This window comes from Podarcis bocagei (genome assembly GCF_964188305.1).
Source record: "Podarcis bocagei genome assembly, chromosome: 9".
In the NCBI taxonomy this organism is placed as follows: domain Eukaryota; kingdom Metazoa; phylum Chordata; class Lepidosauria; order Squamata; family Lacertidae; genus Podarcis; species Podarcis bocagei.
The window spans coordinates 12,060,982-12,085,747 of record NC_138134.1 but is presented as its reverse complement, the minus strand read 5'-3'; the positions used below and the strand labels follow the sequence as shown (position 1 = coordinate 12,085,747).

The 24,766-nt window shown below is 44.5% G+C and overlaps 1 protein-coding gene across 2 annotated transcripts in view; it reads left to right on the top strand.

The window, feature by feature from the left end:
* The window catches only part of SEPSECS (Sep (O-phosphoserine) tRNA:Sec (selenocysteine) tRNA synthase), a 39,298-nt gene extending 15,156 nt beyond the window's left edge, over positions 1-24,142 (top strand). The window contains exons 6-12 of one of the 2 annotated variants that reach the window (XM_081207822.1): positions 357-459; positions 7,674-7,803; positions 7,925-8,016; positions 19,073-19,166; positions 19,749-19,839; positions 22,249-22,276; positions 23,052-24,142. In XM_081207822.1, the coding sequence (XP_081063948.1) occupies positions 357-459; positions 7,674-7,803; positions 7,925-8,016; positions 19,073-19,166; positions 19,749-19,839; positions 22,249-22,276; positions 23,052-23,225 (712 nt within the window). In that variant the 3' untranslated portion in view covers positions 23,226-24,142. Of the gene's footprint in view, positions 1-356; positions 460-7,673; positions 7,804-7,924; positions 8,017-19,072; positions 19,167-19,748; positions 19,840-22,248; positions 22,956-23,051 lie in introns of those variants that run through there. The other variant, XM_081207823.1, reaches the window with a different exon arrangement.
* Positions 24,143-24,766: the final 624 nt, after the last annotated feature.

The following is a 24,766-nucleotide window of genomic DNA, read 5'->3' as shown; positions in this document are numbered from 1 at the left end:
ATAAGAATGCAACTTTAGCTAACGTCTCAATAACTCTTGAACTAATACCATAGGGCTTTGGTCTCAAACAGCATGAAACTTAGGAAGTTGCAAAAGCTTTTGGTGATATGCTCATCTGTTCAAAGTCAACGCCAAATATTTCACCGGGTTTCCATAATCCCCTTGTAGGTTATGCAGCTATTTGAACTGTTTGAACTGTTTCCATCTTATCTTAAGCAGTAGGAGGCTAACTGAGATACTCTGCTTTGTTTCCCTTACATTTCATTTTAATTTATTTCAGTCTTTCCTCCCAGGTTCCTTCTATTACTTTTCTGTCCTTGACTGTGTTTGCCCAAATTTCAATTTTATATTTGCAGATTGGAAGAATTGGCTGAGATTTGTGCAAGATATGACATCCCCCACATTGTCAATAATGCATATGGAGTCCAGTCCTCCAAATGTATGCATCTCATTCAGCAGGTAAGGGACATTTACCTCTATCTTGGCTGTTATGTCTCTAGATTAACTAGAGTTTTACACCAACTTTGAAGCTTGGAGCTTTCTAGCTGGCAATACTGTGTTTCCCTCTGTTATTTATCAATAATAATAATAATAATAATAATAATAATAATAATAATAATTTATTTATACCCCACCCATCCGGCTGGGTTTCCCCAGCAACTCTGGGTGGCTTCCAACAAAATATTAAAATACAGTAGTCCAAACATTAAAAGCTTCCCTAAACCTTCAGATGTCTTCTAAAAGTCTGGTAGTTGTTGTTCTCTTTGACATCTGGTAGGAGGGCGTTCCACAGGGCGGCTGCCACTATACTTAACTTAATCTATACTTAACTCTCTTACTAGTCGCAAATTTTCCTGAGAGAATGGGAGTGGAAGGAGCAGGGACAATAGCTGCTAAAGAGAGAGAAGATAAACCCAGAATGTGGGGTGATAATTCCGCGATACACACCAGTTTTCTCAGCCTTCAGAATTCTGAAGTGTCAGAGCCTGACACGTGGGGAGAGTAAAAGGCTCTTGACCTGGGTGGGTTAAGAGTGCTCAACAGAAAAGGAGCTGTCATGGTATTTAAAAGCGAATAGAGAAATTAAATTTCAAGCGCACAGCTTTGGGAGAATATGCTATGCAAGGACTAGATAGTGCAGTGGCTAAGGAAATGAGTTGTGAGCCAGGAAATACCTGATGCAAGCCTAGGAAAGCTACAGCCTCTCTTTCTCTTACTTTTTTATTTTTTGCAAAATTTATATACTGCTTGATTGTAAGGAAACCTCGATAAGTGGTTTACAAAAATATGAAATAAAACATTAACATTTCAATAAAAAAAGTTATATAAAAAGTATTCGAACGATGCCCATTCCACAGAGTTAGTCCAGGAGGATGCCATAGTCAGTGGTATTGAAGGCCACAGAGAGACCAAGAAGCAGGAGCAAAGTTACACTCGGTTCTGTCCCAATCTCGGTAAAGGTCATCCATTAGGACGACTAAGGTTGACTCAGCCCCATGGCCAGGCCTGAACCTAATTTGGAATGGATCTAAACAATCTGTGTCATCCAAGAATGCTTGCAGCTGCTCCTATCCCCCCAATCTTTTCCACAGCCTTCCCCAAGTAAAGGAGTACCGTATTTTTTGCTCTATAAGACTCACTTTTTCCCTCCTAAAAAGTAAGGGGAAATGTGTGTGCGTCTTATGGAGCGAATGCAGGCTGCACAGCTATCCCAGAAGCCAGAACAGCAAGAGGGATTGGTGCTTTCACTGTGCAGCGATCCCTCTTGCTGTTCTGGCTTCTGAGATTCAGAATATTTTTTTCTGGTTTTCTCCTCCAAAAACTAGGTGCGTCTTGTGGTCTGGTGCGTCTTATAGAGCAAAAAATACGGTATTTTCAGCTGGTCAATAGTTAATCTGCTCCAAAGGGTACAGGGCTGGTTTATTTAGGAGAGGCTTTACCACCCCATCTCTTTCAAGGTAGCAGGTACCACACCCCCTTCCACAATGAAGCTGTAAGCAGATTCTGATCCAACCCACGCTTCTAGAATTAGAAAGCCAGGGTAGACGGGCTCAGAGGACATGTAGCTGGGGATATAGCTGAAAGCCCTTTGTCCACGTCAGCTGACTGCATAAGGCAAAACCGATCCCACAACACATCACGGACGGTGGCATTGGATACTTCATCTGCGACTGTGACAACCGCAGAGTCAAGGTCACTCTGAAGTCAAGCAACTCAAAGTGTGCAACCAATTGGTCACAGCAAGTCCTCAAATGCTCTAGCAGCCCCACAGTGGAAGTAACTGTCTAAAATAACTCCACCAGCCGGCTACAGTGCAGGCTGCAAAATGAGTCTTCTTTGTAGCCTATACTGCATGATTAGGTGAACTAACCAGGGTTTGTTTGGCTTCAGAGCAAGTCTTGTGCCACTTGCTTCATCCGCCTTGCTTCATAGCCCGAAGCTGCCTAGAATACCAAGGAGCCAATGTTCAGGAGCGATTGTGTCAACCGTATTTCATCTCACCATTCCATCGCAAAACCAGGGCTTCTCCAGGATCATCAGCTTTCTCCACTGGAAGACACCCTCCCCCCCAAGAATATTCGGGAATCCCCAGTTTCCTGAATCAGTCTCCTGGGGGATGGGGCATCTGAATGGGCCCCCACCCTTGCAGGGAGGAATTGCTGCTACCAGTCTAAACTTTGCACATGCATGCATGCACCTGCAGTATGATGCTGGGGTGTGTGACAATAATAATACCGACATGAGAGATCTTTTGTAAAGATATATACATGTCTTAAAAAACTGAAAAGGTGTTATATAAATACTAGGTGTTTGTTATGGTTGTTTATTAATGTGATCCCTGCATATGAATTGACATCCATCTAATTTTTCTAAACCAACAGGCAGCTCAGCCCACAAATCAGTTAACCCAATATTAAGGCCATTTCGAGCTCTCAGATATGGTTCCCCCAATTTGGGGGCTTTTGCCACCAGTACTTCTTCGTGCAAAACGACGTCACTGTTTGTGAAACTTCCTTTGTTGCAAAATTTGAGCTCCTTTAAATTGTTGAGCTGCTCAGATTTGCCACTGTTGTGTCTGTGTGATTGCGCTGATGTATAGGTTATGGATATGCAGCCAGAAGCAGCAGATTGAGTTAACACCTGCCCTTTAGCAGCATGTGATGGGGATCCCTGCTGAGGCAGGAGTCTTGAGCCCCTTTCCAACTGCCTATCTTGAGTATGAGTATAAATACTGTGGAACTTTTCTGCATCAGTAGTCCTTGTCTAGCCATCTGGCTAGCCAGTTTTCATAAGCTTTCTGCTTTCTTGATCTCCCCCCTCCCTCCATTTGGGGGTGACCCCTATGTTAAGATAGGCCAGACTTCTTGGGATTTTAGGAATGTGGCTTAGATTGTTGCTGAAATCTGTTTGTTAAGGATATTTTAATGACACACGTAGTTATGGAGTCTGAACTTTTAAAAAGCTACATTTGGAAAGATGCAATTCTTGGTGACAGCAGTCACAAAATTAAAAGATGCCTGCTTCTTGGGAGAAAAGCAATGACAAACCTAGACAGCATCTTAAAAAGCAGAGAGATCGCCTTGCCAACAAAGGACCGTATAGTTAAAGCTATGGTTTTCCCAGTAGTGATGTATGGAAGATGTATGGATAGACAGACACCTTCCTTGCATGGCAGAAGGAAGCAAGGGCCTAACTAAGCATGATGGTTTTCCCAAAGCCATGGTTTTCCCAGTAGTGATGTATGGAAGTGAGAGCTGGACCATAACGAAGGCTGATCACCGAAGAATTGATGCTTTTGAATTCTGGTGCTGGAGGAGACTCTTGAGAGTCCCACGGACTGCAAGAAGATCAAACCTATCCATTCTTAAGGAAATCAGCCCTGAGTGCTCACTGGAAGGACAGATCCTGAAGCTGAGACTCCAATACTTTGGCCACCTCATGAGAAGAGAAGACTCCCTGGAAAAGACCCTGATGTTGGGAAAGATGGAGGGCACAAGGAGAAGGGGACGACAGAGGACGAGATGGTTGGATAGTGTTCTCGAAGCTACCAGCATGAGTTTGACCAAACTGTGGGAGGCAGTGGAAGACAGGAGTGCCTGGCGTGCTCTGGTCCATGGCGTCACGAAGGGTTGGACATGACCAAACAACAACAATTCTTGTCCTGTGGCCGATAAAGGCATACGGCAAAACAAGGGATGCATCAAAATATTTGAAGTGGGGAATTCACGTTGGTGTGGGGTCTGTTTCCCTGTATCCCTTATGTCACAGCACCCATGACACCTTCCTTCCCTAACTGTTCAACATACACTGATATTAACCTACTCCAGCTGCTGGCATTAGATTCTGTTGAATGAGAAAACAAGCTAGCACCAACACACGCAGAACAAAACTAAATTAATACCAACAAGATAAGGGTTGTGGGAATTTGCTTTGGGGTAGGCATGTACCCTCGGGTGGATCCTGATTTGCAAAACATGGTTTGGGGCGGGACAGTCTTACGGCAGCTGCACCACATAGAACTGAGTGGGGTGGGGGGAATCTTGATGTGCCAAGCCAGAAAATTCCAGAGATAAAGAATTATCTAATGAAAGAACTTGAAGGTGAGAGACCTCTCTAACACAGACTTGTTATTAAATTGCCTGAGGAAGGTAAGATCTGGCGCTGGGGAACCAGATGGGGCTTGCGCCCACCCTATCTTTCCCCCCCTCAGGCCTTGAATTCCAGAAATGAGATGCGTGTAAAGACAGTAGTGTGACAGACAATGAACAAGCAATAGGCCGGACAGTCACCACTCTTCCCATCCTCACAAACATATTTTCAGAGCTGGCTGTAGCCAAATTAACATTTGTATTGTGGAAAGCTCCACTGTTACATAGGAACGCTGAGATCAAAATGTGAAGAACAATTTAACTTTCTACATCACCTGTAATGGAAATAATAAATCACTTCTAATGATAGCCTTGTCAAGAAAATACTGAGTAGCACAATTGGTCCATTAGTCCACTGGGTTGCACACTGCTTTCTGTTTTGCTCCTGTTTGTTTATGATTTATGTTAAGACATTCAAAGGGATCACTTTTACTTATATTTTTATATGTTTTCTGCTTTGCATTGGGAAAACGGATCTGCTCTGCTGATGGGGGATGCACAATTTATAGTAAACGTGGGTTCTTGGGGTGGTAGTCAACTAAGTTGTACTCAGAGTTGACCTATTAAAATTAATATATAACTTAGTTGTGCTCATTAATCTCAATGGATCTACAATGGTACCTTGGTTTGCATACGTCTTGGTTTGCATAAGTTTTGGATTACAAACATGTCAACCCTGGAAGTGCATGTCCCAGTTTGCAACCTTTTTTTGGATTACACCCCATTTTTTTGGATTATGAACTTTTTTATTTTTATTTTTTGGGCTCCATTGGCGAAAGCGTGCCTTGGGTTACAACCTGTTTTGGTTTACAAACAGACCTCCAGAACGGATTATGGTTGTAAACCAAGGTACCACTGTACTCAAAATAGAGCTGAATGTCACTCTAAAGCTCAATCTAGGCAGGATGGTAGTGTTGGTAGATGGTTGACCACACCTGGGAAATAAGTGTTCAGACCTTTTTGAATAGATTTCCACTCCTTGAGGGTCAAATTCACAGACTGGAGGTGCTGTTAGAGGCAGCACTGGATGGCTCTGTGTGCAATTCTACGTACAATTCAAAGGACTGGCTTTACCATAATCTAGAAAGCCCTGTGTAGCTTGGGATCAACTCTGAAACACTGCATCCCCTGATGCTATCTGAGATGGTCGTTGTCCTGAGTTCTCCCACCAGATGAAGAAAAGGAGGTGGAGAACAGGAGGACAGGTCCTTTTCTGTGCTGGCACCCTGCTTGTGGAGCACACACCATCGGACTGCACACTTGGTGCCTATCATGAGTTTTTGGCACTAAGGTGGTGGTGGGGGGACAACATGTTTATCTGCACAGATGTTTTAACTTAGCATATGTTGTTCTCTTGTTTTATTCCATGCTGATTTTAGGATCTTCGCTGGATTATTTTATTCTGCTGCTGTTCTATCTTAGCATGTTTTCTATTCTTAAAATGCCAGCCGTCTCCTAAGTCTCCTTGGTTAGGTGGGCTATAAATACGTTAATGTAAATCAATCTTTCTGTTAAAAGACTCGCGCTTCCTAAGCAGTTCAGCGTGAGAAGGCAGATTAATTTAGTGATCCTCCAACTGTAAATTGAGATATGCATTTGTGATCTTACAGAAAGGTCTCTTACTGGACAGGAATTTTGTGGCTAAAACCTCATGGCACGTTTTGGAGAAGAGTGGTGTTGCAAGAGACCCGTCCTGTGGTTTTAATCTCTATTGTTTAACATGGTTTTCCAAAACAGTTTTAACAAGGAACAAAGGAGCCCCTGTAAAGAAACCTGGACACAATCTACCAGACACTTCTCCTGTATCAAGCTCCATTGACGTGAATGGGAATTGTGCAAGACCCTGATAAGAGACTTAGCTGCCTTTGGTTCTTTCCCTCCCTCAACTGTCACTGAGCAGGAGTCATTTTATACTGCGGAGGCCAAGGAGGGAAGTAGGGCCATTCTCAGTGTCAGTTCAGTTCAGATGACAACACACCATAGCTGTCAACCGTCCCTTATTTGGCGGGAAACTCCCTTATCCCAGCGCCGTGTCCCGTTGCTGTCCCTTATTGATGATGTCCCTTAAATTTCCCGGGTTTCAAAGGAAGCAGCTCCTCTCCCTCCCTCCCTGCCAGCCAGGGAGGAGGGAGGCTCCAACTGTGTTGCTTGGCTGCGCTGCTCACCCAATAAGGACTCATAAGAACAACTGGGGGGTGGAGATTGCATGCCTTGTGCCGATCAAATCGGCCGCATTGCCTGGGGACTTGCCTTTGCTCAGCGCTTCCCAGCAGAGAGGTGACGGTGGTTTTCCTTGCTGCATCCCCTTTGCCGGGTTGTTGCGCTGTGGGAACCGCTTGAGGCTTCGTTTGGCTGCTGGCTGGGCTTCTGCCTTTGGCTCGGAGGGGCTCAGAAGCCGAACATACCTGTGCTCTGAAAATCCCTTATTTTGGCTGCTGATCCCTTATTTCCGAGGCTGCTGGCCCCTTATTTTCAAATCTGTAAGTTGACAGCTATGCAACACACTTATTTTTGGCTCCTCCTCTCCCAGAACTATTTCCCTTCCAACTGGTCATTCTAAAAAACTTCAAGATGTTTAAGAACAAATGCCTGAGTTTCCTCTTTCCTCCTCCTTCCCTATCTCTTTTTCTTTTGGAGGCAGACTGTCAATTTTAGTGAGCTGTCTGGGAGCCTTTGCAGCTAAAGAGTTGCTTTAAATAAATATGTGCCAAGAAGGACTGACAATTCTAATTTTCCTGGTAGGCTGTACTGATGGTTGGTGGCTTTGACTAATACTTTGTTCATACGCCTACTGGGTTTATTTATCTTTTAATTAGCCGGCAAAAGAGAACCATAAAACCAGTACAAAACAGATCAAAGACATCAGAAACAAAAGCAATTATCGTACCAACATTAAAAATACAAAAAGCAGTAGATGTAAAATCAGTTAAAACTGGGTTTTTAAAAGACCAACTCCTTGTTTGTCACATAGATTAAGGATAGGTCCCCTTGGTTCTCAACTTGGTTCTGTGTCTGTCTTTTTAGGGAGCACGAAGAGGTCGAATTGATGCGTTTGTGCAAAGTTTGGACAAAAACTTCATGGTTCCAGTAGGTGGTGCTATCATTGCTGGCTTCAGTGACACCTTCATACAGGAGATCAGCAAAATGTACCCAGGTATATAGTTTTTAAATGGATTTTTCTTCAGGAAACAACCCTGAAAGAAACTCAAATAGCTTATTCTCCCCAATGAGAAAAGAAATGATTTATATCTTATTTCTCTCTTCCCCACCCCCAGGAAGAGCTTCAGCCTCTCCTTCATTAGATCTTCTCATTACATTGCTGACCTTGGGCACAAAGGGGTATCAACAGCTGCTAAAAGAAAGAAAGGTAATATTTCAAAATTAACTGATGGCAAATTACATCTTAAGTTGTAATAAACACGTAACAAACATTTTTGGAGCCTCAGCTGCAGTAGGCACATGAAGCTTTCTTGTTTGGCCTGTAGCTATGTCTTTGTTGTTGTTTTTAAATGGGCTGACAACCAGGGCTCGGTTTTCTCAGTACAGTCGTACCTTGGATCCCAAAAAACCTTGCGAGTCGAACGTTTAGGCTCCTGAACGCCGCAAACCCAGAAGTGAGTGTTCCAGTTTGCGAACGTTCTTTGGAACACGAACGTCCAATGCAGCTTACGCGGCTTCTGATTGGCTGCAGGAGCTTCCTGCAGCCAATCGGAAGCCGTGCCTTGGTTTCCGAATGTTTAGGAAGTCGAACGGACTTCCGGAATGGATTCTGTTCGACTTCCGAGGTACCACTGGATGTGCCATATTTCCACAGTGGGCTGGTATACATGCAAAGTTTATCTATAGTTCAGCACTACAGTGGTACCTCGGATTACATATGCTTCAGGTTACAGACTCTGCAGACCCAGAAATATTACCTTGGGTTAAGAACTTTGCTTCAGGATGAGAACAGAAATCGTGCTGCAGCAGCAGCAGGAGACCCCATTAGCTAAAGTGGTGCTTCAGGTTAAGAACAGTTTCAGGTTAAGAACAGACCTCCAGGACGGATTAAGTTCTTAACCCGAGGTACCACTGTACATGGGTGAGGCTGGGGCATTCCCCACTCTTCTTGCTTCCTCCCATGTACAAATCAGGAATGCTTAAACCAGGAATCTTGACTTACAACAAACAATGGTAACTTGCCAATCAAACCAACTTCAGATCATGGGTTATGAAAGAAACTCAAATAGAAAATAAATGATTTCTATCTTATTTCTCTTTTCCCCACTCCCAGGAAGAGCATCGGCCTCTCCTTCAGCTTCTTTAGCAAACGGTTGTTTGTTCTAAACCAAGATTCCTTGTTCACAAATAGCACTAAGCTGATATTCTTTGAAACCAAAAGTTAACTTTGCTGAGGTCTAGGGCTGGGTGGTATCTGGTTTTCAACACCGCAATATATCACCAGCTAAACATTGTGGTATACCAATATATCACAATGTCTGAAATAAGGATGGAGCTATGTAGAGGCACTGTTTTTCTCGCATCAGGATTTTTGCCAGCACCTTTTCTTGTGATTCACTGGCCCCTGCAGGAGACAGGGGAGAGCTGAGCCAGCAGAGTTAACAGGGGCTGCAAAAAACGAGAAAAGCATTGGCTGGCTTCCCGGTTTTTCCCACATTGTGATTTTTGCATAGCACACAAACACACATACACATTGTGATTTGGGTTATATTGCCAGGTCAAAAATTATGAAACAGAAATTATATGGCCTTCAAACCGGTTTTGGACGATATATCACCCTGCCCTTCTGAAGTCTGCCATGAGAGCCTGGAGCTTTGCTCAGGCTTGCCCATGTAGTTCTAAGCCATGGTTTAGCATTACATTCTGACCAACCTGGTGCCTTCCATCCTGGAAGCTGCCGGTTGGTCCGCATGAGTCACAACCTTTAAAGCCCAATACAGCCTAAGACCCTCGTACCTACGGGACCGCCTCTCCTGGTATGTCCCACAGAGGACCTTACGGTCTTCAGAGAAAAACATCTTGGAGGTCCCGGGCCACAGGGAGGTTAGGCTGGCCTCGACCAGAGCCAGGGCTTTTTCGGCTGTGGCTCCGATCTGGTGGAACGCTCTGTCACAAGAGACTAGGGCCCTGCGGGACTTGACATCTTTCCACAGGGCCTGCAAGACAGAGCTGTTCCACCAGGCCTTTGGCCGAGGCACAGTCTGACCCCCTCCTTCTGTAATCCTCATAGAACGCTAGCCCAATGGTTGCCATTAATTTGATTCTGAATTGATTTTAGAATGAATTGATTTTAGAATGTATTTCAATTAATTGATTGTGATTTTATGTAAATTGTGTTACTTTTACTGTTGTTAGCCGCTCTGAGCTTGGCTTCAGCTGGGGAGGGCGGGATATAAATAATTTTTTTGTATTATTATTATTATTATTATTATTATTATTATTATTATTATGGCTGTGGGTGCAGTGGTGGTCCTGACACCCCATTGAGCCCTTCGATTCTGTTTGGGGTTTGAATTATGGTCTTAGACTGTAATAGTTTAGACATACCCAAGACCACTCAATAAGATTTTTCTGATATTAGGATTACCTAGCCCTCTAATTTCAAATTTGCAAGTATCTTTTTTCCATGCTTGCCTTAATTTTTTGTCACCTTGGTTTATCTGCATTAAGTGCCCCTGACTGCAACCTCAAATGAAACTGTGCGCTGGGTCTACGTGAGACCGTTGGGAAAAGAGAGCTGGATGTTAATGCAGGATGTAGTGGACATGTCTTGATCACAACATGTTTGGGGAATGGGACCTTGCAGCAAAAACTGCAAGCAACCACCTAGCACTTCCCTGCCAGAAATGATGAGAGTAATTCAGGAGCATCCCTGCAAACCACCACCAAGTCTTGCAGTTGAGATGCCATCACCTTGTGATGAATGAGGCTGCAACAAGGCCTAATAAGATCAATAGGGTATGATTTCCCTTATTGATTCCTAGCTAAAAATAATCAAACAGGTCCACAAGCACAGTCTCAGTGCAACAACCAGCCCTGCGCAGGGGGGAAAGAACTGTGTGTTGTGATGCACTTGAAGTTGCAGAGGGACTAGTTGATCAACAACCCATTAATCACACCACAACATCTTTAAACTCTAGGCAACACAAAAACGACAATTGGAAGTACAATTTTAATTTGGCATCCCCACTGTGTGTCTCGCTCATAATAGAATCTCCTAAATTTGTTCCTATCATTGTAAAACTACTAAGACGAGACCCTGCTATATGCGTGTCACTGCCCTTTCTTGGACTGCAACACTTCAGGGAGTGTGTTTGTATGTGGGAAAGCGTGCTTAATAAAGTGGTTCTCAAGCATTGGGGTTTTTTAAGGGAGTATTTGTAGGCTAACAAAACTTGGGACATCGAAATGCAACTGGGACCTAGAGGAAGAAGAAGAAAACAAAATGGTAGCCGAATTATATTTGCAAGGTTTCCTCTGCTTTAACTGAAGTGCATTTGTGGAAATCTGACTAATCTCTAATAATTGACCTGAATTGGCAGTACATCAACAAATACTGTATCATTGCTTTCCCCCCACTCTAGCGTGATGTGGGAGATCTTCTGATTTGCTGATGTAAGGGATTCTTGACAAATAAATGCATGTTACTTCAGTTCTCGCATCTCTGAACTCTTGAATATTTAATATATTATTTTATTGTTTTGCAAGCTTAGAGCTATTCTTGTGTTAGGCAGAAACAAAGTGACTCGCTGCTACCTAAAATAGAAGCCTCTCTAATTCATGCCTAAGATGCCTGTGCCGTTGTGCGGTTGCTTTGTGTAAGCAAAACAGAAAAATTGCAACCTGTGGCCTGCAGACAAATGGTTGAACGTGACATGTGGTACTGCCTCCTCATTTGCTGCTGCAATAAGAATGTCAAGATATACTGTGTTTAGGTCTGTAGTTTCTTAGCAGTGCATGTCACAAGATATAAATAAGATAAGCGCCATGTGAATCTAGAGTACCCCACATGCATGCATATACGAAGGAAGCCACTCTCTACATCACTGCATGATTCACTGCTTTGATCTTAACTCCTCCCAAAGTGTGTGTGTGTGTGTTGGGATGTGAGGAAAGCTGATGTCAATTCTGCTGTGGCCGCATCAGATGGGATGGGATCTGTCAGTCACTCCTGCTGAAAACGCATGGCAGATTTCGCCACCATACTCAGAGGAAGCTGCCTATTTCATCTCTGCATGAGTCATTGTACAGTGGTACCTCGGGTTACATACCCTTCAGGTTACATACGCTTCAGGTTACAGACTCCGCTAACCCAGAAATAGTACCTTGGGTTAAGAACTTTGCTTCAGGATGAGAATAGAAATCATACTCCGGCAGCGCGGCGGCAGCAGGATGCCCCATTAGCTAAAGAGGTGCTTCAGGTTAAGAACAGTTTCAGGTTAAGAACGGACCTCCGGAACGAATTAAGTACTTAACCCGAGGTACCGCTATACAGAGTTTGCTTCCTTTGAGCCAGGAGGCACAGGCAAGATCAGTGACTCGTGTTGAAGAAGCAGGGAGGGAAGCTCCTGCAAGGGCAATATGTTCTTCCTCTTACATGTTGAAGGTAGTCAGAGAAGAGGGAAATAAGCGCCAATCTTTAATACAGAAATGTTGAGACTAGTCTGGCCAGAGGAGCAGTGGCCTAGGTACCAGCAGGAACAGCTAATTTGTAATTTTTCCAGGAAAGTCCCACCTTGGCATGAAATGAAGTGAAATTCCTAATGATTCTTCACAAATATACTATTACCATTTAAAAATGAAAACAGTTGTACTGTTCCAGTCCACATACACACAGGTTTCAAAAGTCAGTCTATACAGTGGTGCCTCGCAAGACGAAAAGAATCCGTTCTGTGATTCTCTTCGTCTAGCGGTTTTTTCGTCTTGCGAAGCAAGCCCATTGACGGATTAGCGGATTAGCTCTATTAGCAGCTTTTAGCGGCTTATCAGCTTATCGGATCAGCTGATAAGCGTCTTAGCGGCTTAGAAAAAGGGGGGAGGGGAAAAAAACCCGCAGGAACTCGCAAGACATTTTCGTCTTGCGAAGCAAGCCCATAGGAGATTCGTTTTGCGAAGCACCTCCAAAACGGAAAACTCTTTCGTCTAGCGAGTTTTCCGTCTTGCGAGGCATTCGTCTTGCGGGGCACCACTGTACTTCTATAAAGTTGAGGATTAGATTCATAGTGTCAGTACTTAGGGTTGTATTGAATGTAGAGCTGTGGCTAAGGTTCTGTCAGCACAGATTTTGCTTGTGCAATGGATCTTTCTTCTCACACCATCCCGAAAAACTATTCTGTTCTGGTGTTTTCTCAAACCTTCCAAAGAATATCTGGGGACAGCATAGAGTACCCTTGAGGAGAGGAGGAAGAAAGTCCCATTGCACTGGCAGGAATTAATGTGCTGGCTTCTTCCAGTGCAACGGATCAGCTGAATATGGACCACAAGTACTAAGGTTCATTTTGAATTGTTGGGAACCACAAATAATTTGGCTTTGGTAGATGACAAAGCTCAATGAAGACCATGTATCTTTAAAAATGATTAATATGTCACTCATTTGTTAATGCTTTAGTTAATGTAACGAATAAAGAATTAGATGCTAACGATTTTGGTGAAGAAGCAAATCTAAGCAACTCAACCATATATTTTCACTGAAAAAGTAGTTCTGCTCCATAAGCATTATTTTCTAAATGTTGTGAATCAGTTTCTTGTTTCAGATTTGTTGTAGAAATAAGAACTATCACCTTGCTTTTCTTTAGTGTACTTTGAATGTGTGTGTTCCTGAATGGTAAAATTTAATAGTGGTGGTTTATTGCCTTTTGCTGTGTGAAAGCTGAGGCACAGCTATTATGTTCTCAGCAGGAGCTATTTATAGCTTGACATTGAGTGCTCTTTTCTATATTGGTTCCACTACACCTGCTCAAAAAAAGAAGCCAGGCTATTAAAAAAAAAATCAGAATAATTTTCTTCCTTTTCTTGCCTTATCCTCATGTCAAATCTTATTGCAGGTTATTTGAGCTCGCATCAATAAAGAGCCTAGCCAGTGTCTTGCAGAGGGGAGGTTAATCTCTGCAGCAGAACCTGATAGCGCGGCCCAGATTCCTCCTCCCTCTGCATGACGCAAAGGAACATGTTTCATGCTCTCCACCTCTGTGAGCGATAAATGGATCCATGACAGCCTTTTGCAAGGCCAGAGAAAGTACTGGAGGCTTTCAGTGCTTTTGTAATACTGTTGAGAAATAAACATGCTGCCTAGGGGCTAGGGAGTGTTTGCCCTAAGGCAGCACCCATCCCCTAAAATGGCAATCTGTCCTTCTCCCATCCCAGTTATAACCACCCATTTTGCTCCACTTCTGAGCAGATAGTTGCATGCAGGAATTGCTAGCCCACCTAGCCTTACCCACTGTACTGCACTGCCTATCTTAGTAGTTTCATGCAACCGTGGTGCAATGGAGGAGCTGTGTTGTGCTTTTCAGCAGGCTTTTCTATCAGTAATCTGTCTTGTCTGATTGAGATGACGCAGGATCCAAACTCCCCACTTGTCTGTGTGGAATAGTCCTTTCACACCTGCACAGGTGGAGAAAGATCATTTCCTTCCAGCAGCCACTATTATGGTAGTGGTAGGGCGATACCTGAGAAGGAAGCAGAAAATACCCTATTGGTAAGTAAAGCGCCTGTCCATTGCACTTTGGATCCCAACCATTCATTTGCTGGGGTTTTGTTTTTTTCAAGCTCCACTTTAGATTTTGGAAAGTCTAGTTAGATGAAACACTAAACCATGTCCACTATTAAGCTCAAGTGAATTGTTACAGATGAAAGAAAAAGAAAACCTCACATGTCTAGGGCTTTGTCTGCCCACTGGGAACTTCCATTCACACAAATCAAGCACAGGCCAAACAGCACTGCTCCAGAAGCTTATTATATATTAAAATGTATGCCACTTTATGGAACCTTCAGGTCCCATAAAGCAGTATACCATTATATTAAAGAATGGAAGAAGCACAACATTTTTAAAAGGATCAGTACAATTAAACTGCAATCAGCAGAAAAGCCGCATGACACATAACCATGCAGAGAAAACAAGTTAATTTAGACCAGTGCTTTTTTTCTGGGGGGGGGACGCAGGGGTACGCATACCCCTAAACATTTTGTGAATCTCAGTTTGGCCTCATTGAGGGGCAGTATTTCAATGAGTAGGAAAATGAGAGTACCCCTAAACTTTTTTTTAGGAAAAAACCACTGATTTAGACTAGAGGCCCACCAGTCTTGAAAAGGTTAGTGGCAAAGAGGTTAGACCTGCCTCTCAAGGGATCTATTTCCAGAATCTAAGAGTCACAAAAGCAAAGCCCTGCCCCACTTACTTGTCACCCAGAGTATAGATCATGGGTAATAATAATAATAATAATAATAATAATAATTTATTATTTATACCCCGCCCATCTGGCTGAGTTTCCCCAGCCACTCTGGGCGGCTCCCAATCAATGTTAAAAACAGTGCAGCGTTACATATTAAAAACTTCCCTGAACAGGGCTGCCTTAAGATGTCTTCTGAATGTCAGGTAATTATTTATCTCTTTGACATCTGATGGGAGGGCGTTCCACAGGGCGGGCGCCACTACCGAGAAGGCCCTCTGTCTGGTTCCCTGTAGCCTCACTTCTCGCAATGAGGGAACTGCCAGAAGGCCCTTGGCGCTGGACCTCAGTGTCCGGGCTGAACGATGGGGGTGGAGACGCTCCTTCAGGTATACAGGACCGAGGCCGTTTAGGGCTTTAAAGGTCAGCACCAACACTTTGAATTGTGCTTGGAAACGTACTGGGAGCCAATGCAGATCTCTCAGAACCAGTGTTATGTGGTCCCGGCGGCCACTCCCAGTCACCAGTCTAGCTGCCGCATTCTGGATTAATTGCAGTTTCCGGGTCACCTTCAAAGGTAGCCCCACGTAGAGCGCATTGCAGTAGGCAAACTAAGGCCCAGGGGTCGGATCCGGCCCTATCGCCTTCTAAATCTGGCCCACGGACGGTCCGGGAATCAGCGTGTTTTTACATGAGTAGAATGTGTCCTTTTATTTAAAATGCATCTCTGGGTTATTTGTGGGGCAAAGGAATTCGTTCTTTTTTTTTTCTTTCCAAAATATAGTCTGTGCCCCCCCCCCCAAGGTCTGAGGGACAGTGGACCGGCCCCCTGCTGAAAAAGTTTGCTGACCCCTGCACTAAACCATGGTTGGCTTTATGAACATGCACCAGGCACAAGATTCTGGCTCTCTAATCTTGGCATAGGGGGAAAGCAGGAAGGCAAAGAGAAAGCGTTGGATTTCGTTTTGTGGTCCATTGGTTTGCCCTTCATCTAGATAGGCAAACTTTGCCACAAAAAGCAATTAGAAGTTTCTAATCTTGGCACAAAAAAGGAATGGAAAGGGGAGGGGGAAGCAGGTGACCCCAAAGATCATTCTCATACTGCCAAACCATGGCTTCTCAGTACATCAGAGTAGCATATGGTTCTGTTCTAACAAAGAGTCAGCCAAATTCTCCTGAAAATAACTCACTCAACATGTCTACTCACTCAAACTGTGTAACATGGGACACACACACACATCTGAGACATCTGTTTTCTTTTGTGTGAAAACTGCAATTTGTGAATATCTCTGGGTTACTGGTTATTGAAATCCATACTCAGTTATACAGTGGTGCCCCGCAAGACGAACGCCTCGGAAGACGAAAAACTCGCTAGACGAAGGAGTTTTTCGTTTTCTTAGCCGCTTCGCAAGACGCATTTCCCTATGGGCTTGCTTCGCAAAACGAAGCTTGACCCGCAAGCTCCCGGGATAGCGGGGAAGCGCAGCGCGTCTTCCCCGCTGTCCCCGGACCTCTTTTGAAGCAAGGGGCGGCGGGGAGAAGATTGTTTCTCCCCGTTGCCAGCCCAGCAATCTCCGGGGACAGAGGGGAAGGCACGCGCGCCTTCCCCTCTCTCCACGGACCCCTTTTGAACCAAGGGGCGGAAACGGGGAGAAGCGATCTTCTCCCCTCCGCCCCTTGCTTCAAAAGAGGGGACAGAGGGGAAGGCACACGGCGCTTCCCCTCTGTCCCCGGACGGTCTCCATAGGAACGCATTGATTGATTTTCAATGCATTCCTATGGGAAACCGTGCTTCGCAAGACGAAAAACTCGCAAGAAGAAAAAACTTGCGGAACGAATTAATTTCGTCTTGCGAGGCACCACTGTACTTGTTTGAGAGCTGTGGATATGCCACACATTTTGGAGCTAACATTCCCCCCCCCCCTCAAACGCTGCTGATCTAACATAAAGCATTGTTTTACTTGCCTTTTTAATCTAATCTCTTCACTTCCCCCATTGGAAATTTAGCTGGCATTTTAGTGCTTAAGTTGTTCAATACTCTTCTAGTATGATAAGATCCTTTTGTGTCTTGAGTTAAATATAGCACTTGCAATGTAGAAAAATCAATGGAATTCGGTTACATTTCTCTTAAGTAAAACTTGTGTTTGGAGTCCTCGTAAATTCCTCACAGAGTAGCCAGATTTTCTAATAGAGGTTAGATATGGATTTGGCCTCACAAAAAGTATTGCCCAATATATGGCACTACTAATTTATTGTACGGTAAACTGCTTAGTTAGCTGTTTGTAAGATCTAGACGCGTATTAAAATAGGGGAAAAAATAATTCCGAAAAGCAGATCATTTAATAAATCACGGGTGTTTACTGTTTCGTTCCCCCTTGTTTCACCATGTCACTTCAGTCAGCCAGCCACAATTAATTAATAGCTTTAATGCCCTGGTTTTAAATTAGCTGGTTTTACTGCTGCAAAAAGCTCCTAAAAGCTCAGCTCTGAAAGCTGCTTTGTTTGGGCTTCCTTGTGGTAGTCTTGCTTGGGGGATTAGCCAAGAGGTGAAGATTTCTGCCAAATCCACTATCCATGGCATGTATATTGTTCCTTGGCTTTTGTGAGGAGTTGGACATGGGTTGCTCTTCAATCCTCATAACATTGGATCTGCAAGGGGAGGCTGGTCTAATCCCTGCCTTGCCTCCAAAATTTTTCATGCCACTACACTGAGAAATCACCATATTTTTCGCCCTATAGGACGCACTTTTCCCCCTCCAGAAATGAAGGGGAAATGTGTGTGCGTCCTATGGGGCAAATGCAGGCTTTTGCTGAAGCCTGGAGAGCGAGAGGGGTCGGTGCGCACCGACCCCTCTCGCTCTCCAGGCTTCAGGAAGCTATCCGCAAGCCTTGGGAGCCCGCAGGAGTTCCCACCGGGCTCCCAAGGGTTGCGGACAGCAGCCTGCAGCCTGAAACCTGGGGAGCGCAGCGAAGAGCGCCCCGGGCTTCGGGCAGCTCTCCGCAAGCCCTGGGAGCCCGGTGTGACTTCCCACCGGGCTCCCAAGGCTTGTGGACAGCAGCCTGCAGCCCGAAACCCGGGGAGCGCAGTGGAGTGCGCCCCGGGCTTCGGGCAGATATCCACAAGCCTTGGGAGCCCAGTGCAACTTCCCGCTGGGCTCCCAAGGCTTGCGGATAGCAGCCTGTTCTGGGGGCTGGGGTCAGGGGAAGCTTGGGCTTCCTCCACCCCAGCCCCGCGCCTGGGGGGAAATAAATTTTTTTTCTTTATTCCCCCCCCCAAAAAAACTAGGTGCACCCTATGGGCCGGTGCGCCCTATAGCGCGAAAAATACGGTAATTTGATTTGAACTCAGGACTCATCCAGACTTCCTTTTGTGCTGTGTTTCTAAGCACAGGTCTGTGTCCTAGTGTTTTTTCCTTTTCTTGTCCTGGTGCTTTCCGCAGGAAAATCTGTGTTTTGCTGCTGAATCGGAGCAAACAGCAATTGGGTTTTCTGCCATTTGCTCTGATTCAGTGGTAAAGCACAAATATCCCAGGGCGGAAAGCACCTACTTTGGGATACAAGCTTTATCTGGGACCAACTAAGTTTCCCTGGTCTTTGGCTACATCCTTCCAGCTGGTCCCCGTAAAATAATAATAATTTAATAATTTATTATTTATACCCCACACATCTGGCTGAGTTTCCCCAGCCACTCTGGGCGGCTCCCAATCGAGTGTTAAAAACAATGCAGCATTAAATATTAAAAACTAATAATAATAATAATAATAATAATAATAATAATAATAATAATAATAATAATAATTCCTGCAAAAAGATGCAGGAAGACACTGCTGTTGGTTTCCTCAATGCTGTTTAATTAGCCAGCAGCCCCTGGTCTTTGGCGACCTCAAACCTGCTTGCTGCTGCTTTTGTTTTAACGGATTAATCTAAATATTAAGTAGGAAATACTTGGTGGCAAACTTGAAGACACAAATTTCCGGTGAAGAATAGCAAAAAAAAAAGAACTAAAAGCAGTTGGTCCCCCTTCTCTCCCCCTAGGAAATGTTTTCCTACCTTTCGGAGAATGTGAAGAAATTAGCGGAAGCTTACAACGAGAGGTTGCTGGAAACACCTCACAACCCCATCTCCTTAGGTAATTAGGGTGTTGTGGGATGGTTGTATCTGCAGAGAAGAAATCTGCGGTGTAATAAAGCAGAGGGTGATTATATCGTGGCAAATGTGGTTTGTCACTTTCGCTTCTGAACTGTCCAGGGAAGGTTTTGTTGTTGTTGTTGTTAATGGGAATTACAGTGATACCTCGGGTTACAGATACTTCAGGTTACAGACTCCGCTAACCCAGAAATAGTACCTCGGGTTAAGAACTTTGCTTCAGGGTGAGAACAGAAATAGTGCAGCAGCGGCGCAGTGGGTGGCCCCATTAGCTAAAGTGGTACCTCAGGTTAAGAACAGTTTCAGGTTAAGAACGGACCTCCTGAACGAATTAACGAATTAAGTTCTTAACCCGAGGTACCACTGTATAGAAATGTTGGAAATAAATAAATAGGCTGATACCCACCCCCCCATGTAAATGGAACATTTAGGCATCCCTCTCTCGCTCTCTCTCGCGCGCGCGCTCTCTCTCTCACACACACACTTTTCCAAAACTTTCTACTAGTGTTTGCTGTAGAAAGGAATCACTATAAATTACAGTAACCTTGTTAACTTGTATTTTCAGCTATGTCACTCAGAGAGCTAGATAAACAAAGTGGGACAGCTGTCACGCAGCTTGGATCTATGCTTTTCACCAGACAAGTGTCTGGTGCAAGGTAAGTACTTCCGTCAACGCCTCCGATTCAAAAACGCACTGAAGCAAATTTTCCGGGAGCAAGCCTCACTTCAGTTGGAGCCAGTCTCAAAACTGACCCAAAAGATAGGCAGAGGTTGGCAGGACAGAGCTGGCATGCAACTTGGTTCTGTGCATGTTTACTCTGAAGCAAATCCCACTGATTTCAGTGGCACTCACTCCCAGGTGAGGGCAGCTGGAACCCAAACCTCCCTTATGTGGGGCGTTGGTAGTATCCTGCCTGCAGAAAGTCGCAAAGTGTGGCATTCCAAGGGCAGGGCTGAGCTGGCCCTGGATCAACTGGATCCCAAGTTGGTCTCACAGCCAATGACTGCCAGCATTGGTGGTTGAGAGTCTGGATTGGGCCCTTAGTAGGTTTGCTTTCCTTTTGTTGTCATTTATTCGTGTCTGACTCTTCATGACCCCATGGACCAGAGCACGCCAGGCACTCCTGTCTTCCACTGCCTCCCGCAGTTTGGTCAAACTCATGCTGGTAGCTTCGAGAACACTGTCCAACCATCTTGTCCTCTGTCGTCCCCTTCTCCTTGTGCCCTCCATCTTTCCCAACATCAGGGTCTTTTCCAGGGAGTCTTCTCTTCTCATGAGGTGGCCAAAGTATTGTAGCCTCAGCTTCAGGATCTGTCCTTCCAGTAAGCACTCAGGGCTGATTTCCTTCAGAATGGATAGGTTTGATCTTCTTGCAGTCCATAGGACTCTCAAGAGTCTCCTCCAGCACCAGAATTCAAAAGCATCAATTCTTCGGTGATCAGCCTTCTTTATGGTCCAGCTCTCACTTCCATACATCACTACTGGGAAAACCATAGCTTTAACTATACGGACCTTTGTTGGCAAGGTGATGTCTCTGCTTTTTAAGGTGCTATCTAGGTTTGACCTTGCTTTTCTCCCAAGAAGCAGGCGTCTTTTCATTTCGTGGCTGCTGTCACCATCTGCAGTGATCATGGAGCCCTTTCTCCCTCATTAACAGGTTCTTTATTTCCTCCTCACTTTCTGCCATCAAGGTTGTGTCATCTGCATATCTGAGGTTGTTGATATTTCTTCCGGCAATCTTAATTCCATCTTGGGATTCATCAAGCAGCCTTTCGCATGATGAATTCTGCATATACCCATATTTTTCGCCCCATAGGGTGCACCATCCATAGGACGCACCTAGTTTTTTTTGGGGGGGGGGTGGAATAAAGAAAAAAAAATTATTTCCCCCCCAGGCACGGGGCTGGCGTGGGGGAAGCCCAAGCTTTCCCCGACCCCAGCCCCCAGAACAGCCTGCTATCTGCAAGCCTAGGGAGCTGCACCGGTCTCCCCAGGCTTGCGGAGAGCTGTGCGAAGCCCGGGCGCGCTCTTCAGCGCGCCCCAGGCTTCAGAATGCAGGCAGCTCTGCGCAACCTTTGGGAGCCCAGCGCGAAGTCACGCTGGTCTCCCAAGGTTTGCGCAGAGCTTCCTGAAGCCTGGAGAGCGAGAGGGGTCGGTGCGCACCGACCCCTCTCACTCTCCAGGCTTCAGCGAAAGCCTGCATTCACCCCATAGGATGCACACACATTTCCCCTTCATTTTTGGAGGGGGAAAAGTGCGTCCTATAGGGCGAAAAATACGGTAAGTTAAATAAGCAGGGAGACAATATACAGCCTTGTCATACTCCTTTCCTAATTTTGAACCAATCAGTTGTTCCATATCCAGTTCTAACTGTAGCTTCTTGTCCCACATAGAGATTTCTCAGGAGACAGATGAGGTGATCAGGCACTCCCATTTCTTTAAGAACTTGCCATAGTTTGCTGTGGTCAACACAGTCAAAGGCTTTTGCATAGTCAATGAAGCAGAAGTAGATGTCTTTCTGGAACTCTCTAGCTTTCTCCATAATCCAGCGCATGTTTGCAATTTGGTCTCTGGTTCCTCTGCCCCTTCGAAATCCAGCTTGACTTCTGGGAGTTCTTGGTCCGCATACTGCTTAAGCCTGCCTTGTAGAATTTGAAGCATAACCTTGCTAGCATGTGAAATGAGTGCAATTGTGCGGTAGTTGGAGCATTCTTTGGCACTGCCCTTCTTTGGAATTGGGATGTAGACTGATCTTCTCCAATCCTCTGGCCACTGCTGAGTTTTCCAAATTTGCTGGCATATTGAGTGTAGCACCTAAACAGCATCATCTTTTAAAATTTTAACTAGTTCAGCTGGAATATCATCACTTCCACTGGCCTTGTCATTAGCAGTGCTTTCTAAAGCCCATTTGACTTCACTCTCCAGGATGTCTGGCTCAGGATGTCTGGCTCCTTTAAGTCACCATAATTACCCCTGAAAAGTTCAACAAGTTAGGTTGTTCTGTGTTTTATTTCTGGGTGTGTTTCTGTATGTAACTTTTTTTCCTTTCCCCCTCCCCTTTCAGGGTTGTTCCCCTTGGGTCTCAGCAAACGGTGAGTGGTTACACTTTCAAAGGCTTCATGGCCCATACAAACCAATACCACTGTGCCTACCTCAATGCTGCTTCAGCCATTGGAATGACGAAAGAAGATGTCGACGTGTTCTTGAAAAGACTTGATAAGTGCTTGAAGGCTCTAAGCAAAGGGAAGAACGATGAAAAAGGTTCCCCAGCACTGAAAGAAGAAGTGGCCTCCGGTATGGAAAAGTGCAATTTAGTCGAAGAAGATGACCGAAAATAGCTTAAGGAAGAATCTTCCCAACTTAGGATGTTCAACATTTATATCAGGGCCATGTCATGCAACCTGCCGTACAATTAATGGGAGGGAAATAACCAAAACGTTAAGTGATGCAGGACACATTCCTGTGATGCATTAATTCCATTTAAATGAATGAAAGGTGTGCAAGTGTGCTGTTGTGGAGCTCCCATTCATTTCAGTGGGTCTTGCACTTTCCTTTTTATGTTTACACATTCGCATTTCCTTGTGAATGATAAATATTGGAGCGTGGCTTTATTTTCACCTAAGAAACCAGTTCTTTGGTTAGGGAGTTTTCCTTTCTGTATAACGCAGGTTATTCAGTGATAACAGGTTATCCTCTACCTTACGAGCTCCATTTTGCACGTGAGCCAAAACAATTTAACGGAAAACGGATTTCATTTTTAATTCACCCATATTCCAATAGGCTTTGCTTTCTTTTTGACTGATCAGACCTCTTACAGATGGAAGCTTTATGGGTTCCCCTCTGATGGTGCCTTGCATTTTGTTTTAGAGTTCAGGAGAAGCCAGCATGATGTGCAGAGGTTGTTGGGACTCTCAACTCCCATCAGCCACAGCCAGCATAGTCAACGGTCAGGGACATGGGAGTTGTACAACAACATCTGGAGGATGCCATATTGACTACCACTGCTGTAATGCCTTGAAAGGGGGATCATTTCTCCTGTGAGCTGATTTTAATATGTTATTATGCATTGCTGCTTTCTGGGTATTGGATTCCATATTATGGCAGTAACACCAAAATGAAATTCTTAAGTCTAGAGTTATTGTCAGAGTCAGCTAGCATTCCTTCCACTTCTGGGTTGGCCCCTAGCATTGTAGCACTGCCTACGGTCAGCGAATTTAGAAGGTTATCTCAAGTGGTGTGAGATTCAGGCAGAAGGAAATGGTAGCCATGGAAGTTGGGTATAAATCTACCCTTTATGTGCTAAAGAATATATGGCAGTAGCTATTCCTGTCTGTAATCTTGTTACACTATACTACAACTGTAGTGATTGCCATTTATGCATAACAGAGCCAGGATACTCAGTGACTGATTCATAACTGTTGCAGCAGCAGTACCATGTTATTGTGCTATTGGCACGTGGGGTGCAATGTTTGTTTCTTGTTCTCTCTCTTGTCAGGAAAAGTCTAGATAACATTTATGTGTTAAGCATCTGTATTTTGCGGTCTGGCATTCAAACTTGGTTATATGGGATGTTACAACACACATAACTACACTCTGCCTTATTTGCTGCAACCTTCCTGTTCCATTTTCACTCACACAGCACCCTTAGGTGTGTTTTAAAGTGAAGCATCAACTTTATTATAAGGGAAGCAAGGTAAAAGATGGTGTAGTTCTGCCAGTGAGAGCAAGACGGCTTCAAAGGTCGCCCACGCACAAGACTCAATACAAGGTTATTATGCATGCTGAAGAACCTCTGAATTCTTTAGACTTAAGAGCTTTAATTCAAATAATTGAGTTTGATTTGTAACGGGTTGCTATAGACATGAGAATAAGTAATTACAATCAGTGGATGTTCTCAGGTAAATTTAGGTGGGCGCTCTGGTCATCTTAACTGAATAAATTATAAGTTTTTCCTTGGTTTTTTTGTGGTGAATGTTTTCTATCCCTCACCTTGCCACCCACCAAAACTCACTTTCCCCCCATTTTGTGTATCATTTGTGAGAGGATGACTCAAAAGACCTCTTCATTTATGTGTGCAATATCACCATTTCAATTGAGAATCCCGTGCTTAGGGCTGGTGTGCAGCTTTTATGGTAATGTGATAGCTCTTTTATATAAAGTCTCCCACGAGGCAGCTTTCACCATCGTGGAAGCTGATGACATTATGTGACAGCTCACGCTAATTGTGCAATTTTCTTAAGTAGGCAAATTCCCTTTAAGGTTATGAACATTTAGGAACTTTTAGCTTCCCTGCTATTTATATATTCATTTATTAGAGTTATATTCCACCTTTCCATCGGGCAGCTCAAGGAAGTGTACATAGTTTTCCTCTTCCTTGTTTACTCCCAACAACAACCCTGAGAGGTAGGTTAGGCTGAGAGGCAGTGACTGGTCACCCAGTAATCTTCTTGGCTGAGTGGAGATTTGAACGCTGGTCTCCTAGGCCCTAGATGACACTCATCCACTACACCATACTGCTCTTTGAGCTAGATAGAGCACTATTCCCCAACCTGGGGGCCTTCAGATATTTTGGAATTCCGCTC